At 53.2% G+C, this 17,073-nt stretch overlaps 1 protein-coding gene across 1 annotated transcript in view; it reads right to left on the minus strand.

Moving 5' to 3' along the window:
* Nucleotides 1-17,073, minus strand: part of NID1 (nidogen 1) — a 42,893-nt gene that overhangs the window by 13,091 nt on the left and 12,729 nt on the right. The window contains exons 5-12 of the mRNA XM_070401100.1: nt 12,868-13,017; nt 11,367-11,618; nt 10,616-10,816; nt 9,433-9,666; nt 8,722-8,865; nt 7,296-7,421; nt 3,129-3,278; nt 1,456-1,578 (exon numbers count right to left, since the gene is read on the minus strand). Of these exons, the coding sequence (XP_070257201.1) occupies nt 1,456-1,578; nt 3,129-3,278; nt 7,296-7,421; nt 8,722-8,865; nt 9,433-9,666; nt 10,616-10,816; nt 11,367-11,618; nt 12,868-13,017 (1,380 nt within the window). The remainder of the gene's footprint in view (nt 1-1,455; nt 1,579-3,128; nt 3,279-7,295; nt 7,422-8,721; nt 8,866-9,432; nt 9,667-10,615; nt 10,817-11,366; nt 11,619-12,867; nt 13,018-17,073) is intronic.

Below are 17,073 nucleotides of genomic sequence, written 5' to 3' on the forward strand. Positions count from 1 at the left end.
AGGGATGTGAGAGAGACACATTGATTGGTTGCCTCCCACATGTGCCTCGAACAGGGCCGGGGATCAAGCCTGCAACCGAGATGCGTGCCCTTGACTGGAATCGAACCCGGGACCCTTCAGTCCACAGTCTGATGCTCTCTATCCACTATTTGTTTTTGCTTTCTTTCTTTCTTTCTTTCTTTCTTTCTTTCTTTCTTTTTCCCTGTTAGTCATTTTTTAACAGCTGCTGGAATGTCTCCACTCCTCTCTGTGTGTAAGTCTATGGGTAACACTCCAACTTTCACCCAGCGCTTCAGGCACAAAAGGGTGCCCTGCCCGGGGTTCCTCTAGGCCAGGGGTTGGCAAACCCCCGACCAGGTGGTAAATACTTTAGGCTTTGCAGGTGTTTACAGATTCTGCTGCAAACTGACCTCTCCTTCGACACACACGTGGGTGAGGGCGCCACAGCCCGTACAAAACCTGACCAGCACAGCTGTGTCCCAGTGAAACTGTTTACAAAAACAGGAGGTGGGTGGGATTCGTCCTGTGAGGAGGAGTTTGCTGACCCCGGTCCTGAGCGGAAAGCAATGCAGACCAGTGACGTGTAGTGTGATACAGTGGGGCCTTGACTTACGAGTGTCCCGACTGACAAGTTTTTTGAGATGCCAGCTGTCTCTCGGCAGATTTTTTGCATTGAGTTGACAGAGTAATATGAGTTAACGAGCTCCTTAACGAGCTGGGTCTCGGAACAAATTAAACTCGTAAGTCAAGGCCCCACTGTATGTCAAAATGTAAACGTTCATCCAATGGTGTGAACCGATTTCTTTTCTTTTTAAAAAAAAAATATATTTTATTGATTTTTTACAGAGAGGAAGGGAGAGGGATAGAGAGAAACATCGATGAGAGAGAAACATCGATCAGCTGCCTCCTGCACACTCCCCACTGGGGATGTGCACGCAACCAAGGTACATGCCCTTGACCGGAATCGAACCTGGGACCCTTGAGTCCACAGGCCGATGCTCTATCCGCTGAGAAAACCAGTCAGGGCTGTGAACCGATTTCTTACGCTGCAGCTCTTTACTGTGAATGTACATATTTGCACACACGCACACACACGCACACACACACACACACACACACACACACCACTGTTTCTGTGTCTCTGCGAACCCTGACTGCTACAGGCCCACTCTCCCCTGCCCTGCCCTGCCCTGCCCTGCCCTGCTTGCTCTGGTTACCAGGACGACCAGACTCCAGGCTGCCAGGAGTCCCGGACCGCCTTCGGTGCCCCCCGTGGTAGAGCAGTACGCAGCCTGCACACCTGTTCACGGCGGCCACGCTCTCATCTGCCTCAGTGACCCTCAGGACTCGCACGGAGCTCACACATTCCCACGGCGCCTCCCCTCCCGGGGCCCCGTACTCAGGACTCAGGGGCAGGGCACCGGCCTACCGGCTCCCGGTGTCCCGACTCCTCACCTCCAGGCGTGCAGCGGAAGCCGTCGCCCCGGTACCCAGGCTTGCACTGGCACGAGAAGGAGCCCGGGGTGTTGTAGCAGAAGGCATCGGGGTGGCATCGGCTCGGGTGGCATTCATCCACGTCTGCAAAACAGCCCCAGGACAGAGATTCCTCCGGAATCCATGGTTTACACAATCACTTAAGCCCCTTGCTCAGCTCTGTGGGGCCCTGTGTCTGCTCTGAGGCCGCTGAGCCGTTAATGAGCAAAGCAATCACTCAACGCTAGTGATCACAACAATAGCTCAACATTCATTATCAAAACAGTAACTCCCTCCACGTTACCAACACAACAACTCCCCAATTTCTATCTTGTGCATTTACACATGTGTTTCCCTTTTCCTAAGAAATGGGGAAAAGGGAGGGTTCTTTTGTATTATTAAACTTCTTCTCAGCTTGGAACAGAGTGCAGAATCTTGGAGGGAAGGCGGGGGTGGGTGGGGGTGGGTGGATGGGAGGTAATCAACCAAAGACCTTGCATGCACATATGCATAACCCATGGACGCAGACAATGGGGTGGTGAAGGCCTTGGGGGGAGGGGCTGGAAGGGGTCAATGGGGAGAAAAAAGGGGACGTATGTAATACTTTCAACAATAATGAATTATTAAAAAAATAAAATAAAATGCTTCTTTTCATCATAAATGAGAACTTCAAAAATGCCTACGGGTGAGTAATGAAGAGACAGGTTCTCTGAGATTATAATCTATCTGGGAAAAGCTTGGACTTTGCAGAAATACTTTGCAGTGTAAAGTGAAATCATCTTGCCCTGGCCGATTTGGCTCCGTGGATAGAGCGTCGACCTGCAGACTGAAGGGTCCCGGGTCCGATTCCGGTCAAGGGCACATGCCCAGGTTGCAGGCTTGATCCCTAGTAGGGGGCGTGCAGGAAGCAGCCGATACATGATTGTCTCTCATCAATGATGTTTCTATCTCGCTCTCCCTCTCCCTTCCTCTCTGAAATCAATAAAAATTTATATATAAACTAATGTTTAAAAATAATAATTAAAAAATAATAAATGGCTGGACTTTAAGCTCCATAAATTCAAAAGTGGTTTTTCTTTTCCTAAAAAACAGACAATCCCCCCCCACACCCCCGCCCACCCCGTTCCTAGTAGACAGCAGGTGTCTAATTGTTGCCTGAAGGAGCAACTCAGACAGTACAAAAGCTCAGGGGGAGGACAGCGTTTTCTCCAAGGGGAACAGGCCCCAAAAGAAAATGCATAGCCTGGCCAGTGTGGCTCAGTGGTTGAGCATCGACCTATGACCCAGGAGGTCACGGTTCGATTCCCGGTCAGGACACATGCCTCGGGTCTGGGCTCGATCCCCACTGTGGGGCGTGCAGGAGGCAGCCGATCCATGATTCTCTCTCATCACTGATGTTTCTCTTTCTCTCTCTCCCTCTCCCTTCCTCCCTAAAAACCAATAAAAATATATTTAACAAAAAATAAATAAAATACAGACCCAGTAGTTCAAATGCCTACATAAAAATAACATGGGGCCCACATTCCCAACGGAGCTGAAAGAGTAACTCTCTCTAAACTCGAGGTAAGCCGGCCATTTGCACATGATCACTACCACGTGGGGCGTTTTCCGGGTTATACAGAGAGAAACATTGGGGTCACCACGCACGCACGCACCTTGGCAGGCCCGGCCGTCCCCGGAGAAGCCTGGCAAACAGGAGCAGGTGTAGGAGGAGCCGCCCGTGTAGACGCACTGGGCCCGCTGGGGGATGTCACAGTCGTGCAGGCCCGTCGCGCAGTGGTTGATGGGCCGTTCGTCCACGGCAGCTTCGAAAGCAAGGTGGACACGGCGTTCGGAAGGGAGGCCCCTGAGGAGTCCCCGTGCCCTTCCCCGATCCCCCCACGCCAGGGGTTTAGTCCCCTCGGACCCCAGACCTCCAGGCATCTTAAGGGCTTCACCCCCTTCTCCCCGCTCGGCGGGTGCCCCCGTCTCTCCTCTCTCCTCCCACCTGGACGCGGCCTTCGATCGGGCCTCCCAGGATGACACCTGGGTTGGCCCACTCTGCCTGGCTTTCTTTTTCTCTTTCTTTTTCCCAAATATATCGTTATTGATGTCAGGGAGGGAGGGAGAGGGAGAGCAAGAGAGAAGCATCACTGATGAGAGAGATTCATGGATCGGCTGCCTCCTGCACACCCCACACTGGGGAAGGAGCCCGCAACCCGGGCATGTGCCCTGACCGGGAATCGCACCGTGACCTCCTGGTTCATAGGTTGAAGCTCAACCACGGGGCCACGCCGGCCAGGCTCGGCCTGGCTTTCGACCTGAGTTTCACCCCAGGGCTCCGTCCGGGGCCCCTCTCCACATCCACGACCCTTTCACCGGGGTGTGGAGATGTACATCGCAGGGGTCCACCCTTCCCAGGGCAGCCCTGCGGGGGGAGTGTTGGGAGCTGAGGGTCTGAGACTCTGTCCGCCCTGTGGCTCCCCCTGTGGCTCCACGGGCAGGTGGACAGTCACTGTGAAGGCTGAGGTTAAGGTCACCCGTTTCCCACCAGGGAAGGGGTCGTGAGCGTCCAGGGAAGGGAGCAGGGGTGCGAGACAGATGGTGGGCTGTTAGAGGAGGCAGCCTTGGGTGTCTACCAGCCACGGAGGGAGGGAGCCCTGATCTGCCACAGGGGACACCCATACGCCCAGCTGTGCTTCCTCAAGGCTCCTGACCTCCCAGAATGGCAATTTCCGGCCGTTCACCCAACAGGACGCTGCAAGGTGGGATGGAGGGAAAAGATTCCAAAAGGAGAGAAAATTGGGCTCCGAATGGGAATTAAAAATTAATTATAATTAGACCGCAATCTTTTCTGTTGTTGTTGTTAATCCTCACCCGAGGATATTTTCCCATTGGTTTTTAAAGAGAATGGGAGAGAGAGGGGAAGACAGAGAGAAACATCGATGGGAGAGAAACACATCGATGGGTTGCCTCCTGCACGTGCCCCGACCAGGGTCCGGGCCGGGGAGGAGCCTGCAACCTAAGTACGTGCCCTTGACCGGAATCAAACCTGGGACCCTTTGGTCTGCAGGCCGACGCTCTATCCACTGAGCCACACCAGCCAGGGCTAGACTGTAATCTTTGAATCTCCATCTCAAAAAGCAGAGAGGGAAATCAGGCCAAATACACAGGAATTGTTGTTCTCTATTAAAAAAAAAAAAAAAGTAACTTCAGCAGAGCTGAACTCTCCACTCTGTGCAAAGGGGACTGGCCTCTTCCCATGCACAGATGTTGGGTCATCTTCAAACTATGAGAACTGCCTGTTCCCTCCAGCCCTCGGCCTCCACCTCCCCCTGAGACCTTGGCAGCCTCATCTCAGCTTCGAGACGGATCAAACAGTCTGGCGAGCGTGGCTCAGGGGTTGAGCAGTGACCTGTGAACCAGGAGGTCACGGTTCGATTCCCCATCAGGGCACACGCCTAGGTTGTAGGCTCCATCCCCAGTAGGGGGCGTAAGGAGGGAGCCGATCCATGATTCTCTCTCATCACTGATGTTTCTCTCTCTACCTCCCTCTCTGAAATCAATAAAAATATATATATTTTTAAAACAAGACAGAGCAAACAGAAAGCAGGCTAGGGCTCAGTACACAGCAAAGGGCACGGACATGGGTCGGGGAGGCAGTAAAAGAGAAGTCTGTTTTCAACTGGGCAGAAATGCTGAGTTCATACGGCCCATTCAGCGCACTGCCCTCCAGACTGGAATTATCCAAGAATCTCTGAACTTTAAATTCTTGGAGCCAACAGTTCAAAGTGCAGCAGTTGGGGGAAAGTAGAAAAATTCAATCTGTTCCTTTGTGGATGGCTCACCACCATCAGCAGCAGCAGCCTAAAGCAACAATTAGCCTCATTCATAGCGTGAACTCATGTACTCGGATAAGGCCAAGAAGCTATGTTCCTGCTTGTGGCTTGTAAAATTGAAACCCCCAAGCAGGATGGCCCGAAATAGAACTGTAGACCTAAATCAGGAAGAATTCAACCCAAAGCAGGTAATGACACGTGTGCCTACAAGCTGGTCCCTCCACATGAATCCCAAAGCCAATGATTTAAGGGAAAACAAGTCTAATTGTTTTAATAGCTTTTAAAAGAATAAGGAAAAGAATTGATAGAGGAATGCCCGGCCGGCATGGCTCAGTTGGTTGAGCCTCGACCTATGAATGAACCAGGAGGTCAGAGTTCGATTCCCGGTCAGGGCACATGCCCGGGTTGTGGGCGCCATCCCCAGTGTGGGGCGTGCAGGAGGCAGCCACTCGATGATTCCCTATCATCATGGATGTTTCTCTCTCTCCCCCTTCCTCTCTGAAATCAATAAAAACATAAAAAGAGTCCGTTTCTGGTTTCTGGAGGCACTGGCCTCATTTTAATGCAGGTAGACCAAAGGCGTCAAGTACAGTCGAAGGTCAAAGCTCTCCCTCTTCCTAGGTTGTGTCCTGCATCTAGTCCGTCTGACCAGCTCATCTGTCAGGGCCTGGAGGCCTGCTGGCTCGTGAAGACCTTGGCTACGGGCGTGGGACTGACTGCAGCCTCCAGCTTTGCTTTCTGGCTTCCCAGCCCTGCAGGCTCCCCGATCGGAACTTTGACATGTCTCCCAACCTCTAACTTCTCATGATCCGCATCGGGCACGGTTCCTGGGTTTGTTTTTTTTCAGACGTTCTGTCTCAATGGTCTTCCCTGAGGGCCGCAGTCCGAGGAGTCTCGCTGCCTGACCTGGCAGATCCTTCGGCAAATACTTTCGGTTGAATGTGTTTCCTATGTCTTTTCTGTGAAAAAGCACTCACGGTGCCTGGTACGGCCACTAATGACAAACACATGTTCCAATAACCCTTCTCAAATGCTGTCAGGCTTTCTTACTCTGACACTCCTTTTCCCTTTTCAAGTTGCCTATAAATAGTTCCTCCGAGTGTCTTTTTGGTTGGGTGTTTTTATTTCCTTTTTTATATATTTTTATTGATTTCAGAGAGGAAGGGAGAGGGAGAGAGAGGGAGAAACGTCAATGATGAGAGAGCATCATGGATCGGCTGCCTCCTGCACGCCCCACACTGGGGATCCAGCCTACAACCCGGGCATGTGCCCTGACCGGGAATTGAACGGTGATCTCCTGGTTCATAGGTTGACTGACGTTCAACCGCTGAGCCACGCTGGCCGGGTCAAAGTGTCTTTTTGAAACAATTTCATGTTCTACTGGTATCTTCATTAATTAATAAGTTGAATAAATGTTGCAATGTTAAAAAAAAAAAAAAAAGAGCCCTAGCCAGTTTGGCTCAGTGGATAGAGCATCAGCCTGCAGACTGAAGGGTCCTGGGTTCGATTCTGGTCAAGGACACATGCCCGGGTTGCCAGCTCGATCCCCAGTAGAGGACAAGCAGGAGGCAGCCGATCAATGATTCTCCCTCATCACTGATGTCTCTCTCTCTCTCACTTCCTCTCTCTCTCTCTCTCTCTCTCGCTTCCTCTCTGAAATCAATAAAAATATATATTTTTAAAAATCTTAAAAAAAATAAAAAACAATGAAACATCGTTTTGTCAGAACGAAGAGCAATACAAAGCTTCCAACAGACCAGGCGATGGTGTTACTGGGGTGAACAGTGAGAGCGTTGATCCTCGGACATGTGGCCCCCCAGGAAATTGGAGGAAAGGGACAGAGTCGGATTCAGCTTCGTAAACTGCCGCCCCCTCTCCCCCCAACTCCTGAACCCAGCGCCTCCCCCCTCGGCCGGGATGGTTACCTGGAGCAACACCTTCCCACGGGCACCAACGAACCCCCCACGCATCAGGATCCTGAAAATCTCCGACCACGGAACTCACCCACGCACGTTCCCTCCTCGGAAAAACGGTAGCCCTGCTCGCACTCGCAGCGGAAGGTCCCCGGGTGGTTGTTGCAGACGGCGTGGCTCCCACACACCTCGGGCTGCTCCGAGCACTCGTCGATGTCTACAGTGAGTTCAGGAAACACGAAGCAGCCTCGTGTTAACCTCTTCGCACGTCGCTGCGTACATGACGCAGAAAGCACTGCTGCTTGAGGCGGGGGTTGGGGGGGACTAAACCCAGGCAAAACCCCAACCCAAAGGGTGTTCAGTTTTTTGTTTTTGTTTTCTTTTAAATATATTTTTTATTGATTTTTTACGGAGGAAGGGAGAGGGATAGAGAGCTAGAAACATCCATCAGCTGCCTCCTGCACAACCCCCACTGGGAACGTGCCTGCAACCAAGGTACATGCCCTTGACCGGAATCGAACCCGGGACCTTTCAGTCTGCAGGCTGACGCTCTATCCAGATAGGGAGAGTATTCAGTTTTTTGAACATATACTGCAGCCAGTGGTTGACCCATGAACCAGGAGGTCACGGTTCGATTCCGGTCAAGGGCACATCACCCCCAGTAGGGGACATACAGGAGGCAGCCGATCCATGATTCTCTCTCATCATTGATGTTTCTCTCTCCCTCGCCCTCTCTCTCAGAAATCAATATTTTTTTAAAAGACCATTCCGGCTCCCACTGCCCCTGCCCCCAGCTCCCAGGATGCTCCAGCCCAGATGTCTGGACGCTGTGTGCGGACGGCAGGGCCCCAAGGCTCCCGCTCGGCTGCCAAAGCAACTAGCACAGGGCGAGTTTCAATCCCAGCGACAGAACAGCACGGCCACGGGAACGCTTCCAAGCTCCGTTCTCCCCGGGAAGCTTTAGGGACGGGGACTTTGTGTGTTTCAAAAAAGCGACTTTGGCCCGGCCGGCGTTGGCTCCGTGGTCCAGCCCTGACCTATGAACCAGGAGGTCACTGTTCAATTCCCGGTCACGGCACACGCCCAGGTTGCAGGCTCGGTCCCCAGGGTGGGGCGTGTAGGAGGCAGCCGATCCATGATTCCTTCTCATCACTGATGTTTCTCCCTTTCTCTCCCTCTCCCTTCCTCTCTGAAATCAATAAAAAAATTTTCTAAAAAAGGGTGAGCCTCTGTAGTTCACACCAACGTGCCTGGGGGACGTCATGTTCCAAGGGTTGCACGCAGCGCTGGCTTCAGCTCCCCTCTGCACCTGTGCGGGGTGTGGCCTCACAGATTCTTCTCTGCTGCTTAGAGTCAGAGCATCTGGAAGGGGCAGCGCCCCTCACGGTGCCAGGGGGCGCCTGGGCATGCCAGTCTCATCTCGGGGCCTCGTCCCCTCCCGCGCCATCTGGACCACAGGCTGTGGACACCTCCCCGTGGCCTCCCCCCCGCCCCCCGAGGCTGAGCCGAGGCTGTACCGTGGCAGGTGCGCCCGTCTCCCCGGAAGCCGATGGAGCACTCGCAGGCGAACTGGTTCCCGGCGCCGGGCTGGCAGGCCGCGTTGGTGTCGCAGCCGTGAGTGCCGAGGTAGCAGGGGTTCTGCAGGGCGTCCGGGGAGCCGTCTGCGAGGACAGAGACACTGAGAGGTGAGTCCTCGGAATGCTCCCCCCACAGAGGAAGGCGGGTGGAGGCCGTGGTCCGGGGACAGGGGAGCAGCTGGCGGATGCTCCGGTGAAGCATCTTCCCCATCAGATCCCAAGCAGAACAGGCCATAAGGCAATTTTGCCGGAAACTGACAAAAATCACGCCCAGCCGGCGTGGCTCAGTGGTTGAGCATCACCCTATGAGCCAGGAGGTCATGGTTCAATTCAATTAATAAGTTGAAAAATTACAGGCTAGTGGATGCCTGGCTGGTGTGGCTCAGTGGTTGAGCATCGACCTATGAACCAGGAGGACAGGGTTTGATTCCCGGTCAGAGCACATGCCCAGGTTGCAGGCTTGATCCCCAGTAGGGGGCGTGCAGGAGGCAGCTGATCCATGATTCTCTTTCATCACTGATGTTTCTCTCTCTCCCTCTCCCTTCCTCTCTGAAATCAATATATATATATATATATATAATTTTTTTTAAAAGAATACGCCCAGAGCACAGAGACGCAGGCGCACGAGGGCCGGTGGGAGCTGCGTCTCACCCCGCACAGGCCCGATGGAGTTGCTGAGAGCGAAGCGCAGGATCCGCTCCTCCTGGTTGTACAGGACGAACACGCTGTCCACCGAGAGCTGCTGGGTGCTGGGCGGGGCCGGCCGGGCCCCGTCGTGGACGCACTCCTGGAAGGTGATGGTCTGGCGCCACTGGTACGTGTGGATGCTCGCAGGGGCCGCGGGCCCCGTCACCGTGTACTCCCGCGTGGAGGAGGATGTGATCACTGGACGCAGGAGGGACACGGGTGGGGAGAGAAAGGAAAGGGCGTGAGGACGCGGTGGCCTCCTCCAGGGTCAGGGCCATCCCACCGGAGGTCTCCCCAGACACCAGGCTTCCAGGGGAGACTGCAACGGAGCCGGTCAATGAGATCGTTCATTTATTTCTTGTTGTTGTTGTTAATCCGCACCCAAGAATACTTTCCCACTGGTTTTTAGAGAGAGTGTGAGAGAGAGGGAAAGACAGACAGAAACATCAATGGGAGAGAAATCCATTGAATGGTTGCCTCCTGCACGTGCCTCAAACAGGGCCTGGGCTGGGGAGGAGCCTGCAACCAAGGTACGTGCCCTTGACCAGAATCGAACCCGGGTCCCTATGGTCCACAGGCAGATACTATCCACTGAGCCACACCGGCCAGGGCAAGACCGTTTATTTCCAATGGGGACTCCTTCTGCTACCTGGATTTCCCCTACCGTTATGGGTATTATTTGCATCAGTAATATTTGTTGCTTTTTCCCCCATCAAGTGCCTCTCTTTAAGTTCCTAAGCTGCCCAGAGCCAACCTAAAGATTACAAGCTAGTGGACGCCTGGCTGGCGTGGCTCAGTGGTTGAGCGTCGACCTATGAACCAGGAGGTCACGGTTCGATTCCCGGTCAGGGCACAGGCCCGGGTTGTGGGCTCCATCCCCAGTGTGGGGCGTGCAGGAGGCAGCCGATCCATGATTCTCTCTCATCATTGATGTTTCTCTCCCTCTCTCCCTCTCCCCTCCTCTCTGAAATGAATAAAAATTAAGGTAAATAAATAAGAAATAATAAATTCTCTGGAGGGAGTGACAGACGTCAGGCAGTGGGGAAAGGCGAAGTTACTAAGGTGTCGCCCGCGTTTTGCTCTCTGCGGCCCAGGAGACGGGCTGTCCCAGTGGCACTGGGAGCCTCAGGCCCCGGGGTGCCCTCACCGCCGCGGGAGTAGTGGTAGAGCTCCGTGTAGGGCTCGATGTGCACGGAGGCGCCGACTGGGATCTGCGGCACGCGGCCCTCCAGCTCCGTGTCGATGGTCAGGTGCCCGTGCTCGTCGATGCCGCTGAAGCGCTGCTTGATGACCAGCTTGCCCGGGTGCCCCACGAAGGTCACCTCGGCCTGGCGGGTGAACTCGCCCCCTGGAAAGCAAGGTCATTCGGTCACTCTGCCCTCAGAAGGGACAGCCACCCCGGCGCCCGCCCTGGGCTCACAGGGCTGGTCAGGGGCCGTGGAGTCGCACCTCCTCTGCGGGTGCCTCAGGGGGTGCTGGTAGGAATGGGGCTGGGGGCCCCCGAGGACAGAGCTGGGACACCCAGGGGGCCCCATGGAGTCACCCGCAGAGAGAGGCCGCCTTCCAGCCACAGCCTCCAAGATGGGTTGGCTCAGGGCTTGTGCTGAAGACGGGCATTTCAACTCATGATGAGAAGGGACAATGAGAAATACCCAAGCTTTAGGATGGGTGAGCCGGGCCAGCAGGATTCTAAATATTATTTAGAATATTCGTAAATATTATTCACGAAAGAAGACGGGTCCTCTTACCGCCAGGTCTTCCTCCCAGAACAAAAAGCTTGTCAGTGAGTTGTCCTTAGACCTGGAGCTCCCTTTCCACTCATCCCCAGGCCCTATCTCCCTTGGACCCCCCCACAACCCCACCCCCGGGCCATGGACTTTAACGGGTGATGCCAATACCTGTGATGCTGAACCCGTGCCTGAATCCGTCTTGCTCCACCGCAAACATCCACCCGATGATGCCCCCGACGGGGGCCAGGGGCAGCAGGGAGTACCCCACGGTCTCGGGGATGGTGCTGATGGCCGTGTAGGAGCGCCCCTGGTTCATCACCACGTAGGAGTGCAGGTCCGTGTTCTCAAACACGACGGGGACCGGGCTGCTCCCCACGAAGATCCTCCCTTTCACCTTGCCGTTCACTCGCTGGGGGGACCCTGTGAGGGGAAAAAAAGGGAGAAGCCAGTCCTTCATAAGAGAAGAACAGGATAGACCCTGGGCCTGTAGGGCAAGAGGCAAGCCCGGCCCGTGTGGCTCAGTGGTTGAGCATCGACCTAGGAACCAGGAGGTCACGGTTCGGTTCCCCGTCAGGGCACATGCCTGGGTTGTGGGTTCCATCCCCAGTGTGGGGCGTGCAGGAGGCAGCCGATCCATGATTCTCTCTCATCATGGATGTTTCTCTCTCTCTCTCCCTCTCCCTGCCTCTCTGGAATCAATAAAATTTTTAGAAAAGTAGCAAGAATCCCACAAATAATTAAACCATGAGATTCCTCCAGGGCGTGTATATGATGTTAAAACGGGGGCCGGATGGTTCGTTCGATCTGAGTTTCTGCCCAGCACACTCAGCATTCCCGGCTCGGACGCTTGGCACGGGAAAGGCCGCCGGGGCCGCGCCTGGAGAAGAAGGTTTTGCTGCTGATTCTGGAAGCTTCTCCCAGGGTATCGAAGCCAAGCCCCATGCAACGCTCAGGCACACCACCCCTGGGCGGTGCAATTTGGAAGGAAATACGTTTACAGATGCTGAAAACATTCCCCTAATGAACACACGGACACAAAAATTCTCTCTCGTTGCCAAAGTCAGTACAACAACCCTCACTTGATCGAATTAGGACCCAGAAGGGAACACGGTTCCTGTTCGTTGCTGTTTGTTTGTTTTTTTTTTAGCAAATTAAAACAGTGATGGCAGGGGATCTGAAAAACAGGAAAGTGCTTCCAAGCTTTACTGAGTCAAACCTGGGGAAGCAACTGCATTTCCTCACGAAACACAAAGAAAACGGCCAGTGACACGTGAGGTCATCTGGCATCCGAAGGGACAAATGTTCCGTACGGCGGGGTTTCTGTCGCTTTTGTTTTCATTGGCGTTTATGGCCCCGGGTTCCCCGGGGACCCACGCTGAGTAAACTATGTCTGGGCTCTCACGACCGTAGAGACTGCCTGGTCCGCAAGTGACAGCTGGATCCAATTTGGAGTTTGGGGCTCAGGGGTTGAGCGTCGACCTATGAACCGGGAGGTCACGGCACAGGCCTGGGTTGCAGCTCCATCCCCAGTGTGGGGCGTGCAGGAGGCAGCTGATCCATGATTCTCTCTCATCATTGATGCTTCTCTCTCTCTCTCCCTCTGCCTTCCTCTCTGAAACCAATAAAAATATTTAGGCCGCCCTCCCTCCTCCCGGCCCAGAAAACAGACCTTCGGCCACGCACTGCCGGCCGTTCCCGGTGTAGCCGGCGACGCAGCTGCAGCAGAAGCCGGTGGCGTAGTCCCGGCACTCGGCGTGCACGGAGCACTGGTGTCGGCTGTTGGCGCACGTGGGCCGGGAATCCGTGTTGTAGCTGAAGACTGCGGAGGAAGCACAGGGCGCCTGTAAGCACATCTCGGGGCTCAGCGGCAGGAGTGGGTCACACGGGCCCCCCAGCCCTGCAGGGATAATGACACTCGGCCAGGCAGCTCAGGGTCCGGACTCACCGCCTGGAGCCACGTAAATGGTGTGGTGGCTCCATCTGTCACACCCCACGCACATGGGGCTGCAACAGCGGTTCTCAACCTGTGGGTTCCGACCCCTTTGGGGGTCGAACGACCCTTTCACAGGGGTCGCCTAAGACCATCGGAAAACACATCTATAACTACATATTGTTTTTGTGATTCATCACTATGCTTTAACTATGTTCAACTTGTAACAATGAAATTGGGGGTCACCACAACATGAGGAACTGTATTAAAGGGTCGAGGCATGAGGAAGGTTGAGAACCACTGGGCTACAAGGAGTGTAGAAATCACAGGGTGAATGATCAAAAAGTGCTCTAATCTGCCCGGCCGGCGTGGCTCTGTGGTTGGGTGTCGATCTATGAATCAGGAGGTCAGGGTTCGATTCCTGGGTTTCGGGCTCGATCCTCAGTGGGGGGCGTGCAGAAGGCAGCCGATCTGTGATTCTCTCTCATTATTGATGCTTCTCTCTCTCTCTCCCTCCACCTTCCTGTCTGAGATCAATAAAAATATATATTTTAAAAAGGGCTCTAATTTGCATCAGTCTCAGGTCACCCCATCAGACAGCTGTCTCAGTCTGGTGTCCCTCTGACGAGTCAAAAAGATCAGTTTCACATTTTAAAGGGGCCTTAAGGTATTTTGTTTTACTGTTTTTTAATTTTCCCATTTTCTTGACTTCAGAGTATTTTGAAATTATTTTGCCTCTTCTCTCCAGGCAATAACTAAGAAGCTCTTTTTTTTTTTTTTTTAATATATTTTATTGATTTTTTACAGAGAGGAAGGGAGAGAGATAGAGAGTTAGAAACATCGATGAGAGCGAAACATCGATCAGCTGCCTCCTGCACATTTCCCTCTGGGGATGTGCCCGCAACCCAGGTACATGCCCTTGACCGGAATCGAACCCGGGACCCCTCAGTCAGCAGGCCGACGCTCTATCCACTAAGCCAAACCGGTTTCGGCAACTAAGAAGCTCTTATACTCAAAAGCTGATTAGGCCCTAGCTGGTTTGTCTCAGTGGACAGCGTGTTGGCCTGCGGACTGAAGGGTCCTGGGTTCGATTCCAGTCAAGGGCATGTACCTCAGTTGCAGGCTCCTCCCTGGCCCGGGCCCTGGTCAGGGTGCACGCAGGAGGCAACCAATTGATGTGTTTCTCTCACACTGATGTTTCTTTCTGTTTTTCCCTCTCTCTCCCACTTCCTCTAAAAATCAATGAAAAAATATCCTCAGGTCAGGATTTTTAAAAAAAGCTGATTAGAAAGACTTCTTCAATTCCTTTCACTCAAGAAACAAAAAGAATTCTGCCTACTTTTAAAATTCTACCTCCTTGGTTCAATTTGTTAGAATTAGGAACGGACTCATTATACTCCACAATCCAGTGGAAACTGATCTGGAAAGAAAGCTCAAAAGCACAGGTAGGGGGTGAGCTTTTAAAGCGGGGAGCGATCCGGTTTATAACCGACTGTTTGGAGTGAAGATACAAGTGAAGTTTAAACCAGGAAGGTTCTATGCGTCCCAGACGCCCGGAGGAAATTTCCAGTGTGTGGAGAGGCGGCGTTTGGCGTCGGAAACCCTTGGCCCCCACGCTGAACACACGTGACTGCAGCCTGCTTCACTCCAGCCGAGGGCCCGGCGCCCCGTGGTTCCCCCTGGCCTGCGTATCTGTGGGTGACTATTCAGATAACGCCAGGAATGCACGGCGGGCCGCGGAAGGCAGGCCTCCCCGCCAGAAACAGCGAAATAACCGAGATAGAGGGACAGAGAAACATCTGTTTCAGGCACATGTCCGGTTCAAATCTAGGCGTGGACTAATACCGAGCAATGCACCGCCATATGTTGCTGTTGGCGTCAGATAGGATAGCATTTCAACAGGACGGCTCCGCGAGGGAGAATGTCAGAGACGCCTCGATCGGGTGACAGCTCAGATCGCCACAGCTGCGAGTAAACAACCCGACACATCTGGGGAGCTGTCCCCCCGAAGCCAGCTGCAAGAGCGGAGCGCCACGCAGGCAGGGATGTCCGCATCACCCCAGGAGAGCCAGGGTGCGGGGCGGGGAGCCCCGAGACACGGACTCGCGTCCTGGTCAGGACACGCAAGGCCAACATCTCCAATTCCGAGCCTTGGAAGATAGTAACGAGCTCACTAGCCCTGGCCCGCAGCTCTCGTCCAGGCTTCAGAAGACTCAAGAAGAACAAACATGTGTGACTATCGTCAGGAGACAAACTAGAACGAGTAAGAAGAAATACAAGTGAGGCCCCAGCCGGCGTGGCTCAGTGGTTGAGCATCGGCCCATGAGCCAAGAGGCCACGGTTCGATTCCCCGGCAGGGCACATGCCCAGGTTGCAGGCTCAATGCCCAGTAGGGAGCGTGCAGGAGGCAGCCGATCAATGATTCTCTCTCTCTCTCTCTCTCTCTCTCTCTCTCTCTCTCTCTCTTTTTTTTCCCCCCAATGATTCTCTCTTATCATTGAGGTTTCTATCTCTCTCTCCCTCTCTCATCCTCTCTGAAATCAATAAAAAAATCTATATATTTTTTAAAGTGAGTGACTATGTGGAATGGGTAACTTTGTAACAGAAACAGTAGAGCAGGGGTCCTCAAACTTTTTTTATTTTATTTTATTTTATTTTATTTTATTAATATATTTTATTGATTTTTTACAGAGAGGAAGGGAGAGATATAGAGAGTCAGAAACATCGATGAGAGAGAAACACCGATCAGCTGCCTCCTGCACACCTCCTACTGGGGATGTGCCTGCAACCCAGGTACATGGCCTTGACCGGAACCGAACCTGGAACCTTTCAGTCCGCAGGTCGACGCTCTATCCACTGAGCCAAACCGGTTTCAGCCTCAAACTTTTTAAACAGGGGGCCAGTTCACTGTCCCTCAGACCGTTGGAGGGCCGGACTATAGTTTAAAAAAATAAAACTATGAACAAATTCCTATGCACACTGCACACATCTTATTTTGAAGTAAAAAAACAAAACGGGAACAAATACAATATTTGTATTTGCATGTGGCCCGCGGGCCGTAGTTTGAGGACCCCTGCAGTAGAGTCTTACTAAACATTATTTAAAGGCCTGGACCATCCCATCTACAGGAATCTCAATGGATTAGAAGTCAGCCTGAAGAGCAAAAATGAGTGAACACAGTTGAGCTTGGACTGCTTTTACAAGACAAATCAAAGCGTGCTGGCTTTCCCTCAAAATGTAGCAAAAACCTGATAGAATACACTTGACTAGAAGATAGCGCACTTTAAAAGGGAGATCTCGGGGGGGGGAAAGGGAGGGAATCTACTTCTTCTGTATTTTAAAATCTTCTCAAACCAACTCTGAAACAAACCGGAGCTGGGAATAATGAACTCTTCTCCTGCCAAAGCCGAGAGGAAATAAATGTCAAAGATAACTGTGTCCGCGGCCAAAGGAACGTCGACAATGTTTTTTCAGGTGGCCGAGTGTACTTCTGATCTCAGAAATCACAAATAAGAGAAATCTGACTTTCAAAAATACTTCTAAAGCCCTTTTCTCCCTAAAACAGACCAGAGGGCCCCGGCCGGTGTGGCTCAGTGGATAGAGCGTCGGCCTGTGGACCGAAGGGTCCCGGGTTTGATTTCGATCAAGGGCACATACCACGGTTGCAGGCTCCTCCCGGGGCCTGGGCCCTGGTCGGGGCATGTGCAGGAGGCAACCCATCGATGTGTTTCTCTCGCATCGATGTCTCTCTCTGTCTTTCCCTCTCTCTTCCTCCACTCTCTCTAAAAAATCAATGGAAAAATACCCTCGAGCCAAAACCGGTTTGGCTCAGTGGATAGAGCGTCGGCCTGCGGACTGAAAGGTCCCAGGTTCGATTCCGGTCAAGGGCATGTACCTGGGTTGTGGGCACATCCCCAGTAGGAGATGTGCAGGAGGCAGCCGATC

This window comes from Myotis yumanensis, unplaced genomic scaffold (assembly GCF_028538775.1).
Source record: "Myotis yumanensis isolate MYYU_CA2020_CCGP unplaced genomic scaffold, mMyoYum1.0.hap1 SCAF_22, whole genome shotgun sequence".
Classification (NCBI taxonomy): domain Eukaryota; kingdom Metazoa; phylum Chordata; class Mammalia; order Chiroptera; family Vespertilionidae; genus Myotis; species Myotis yumanensis.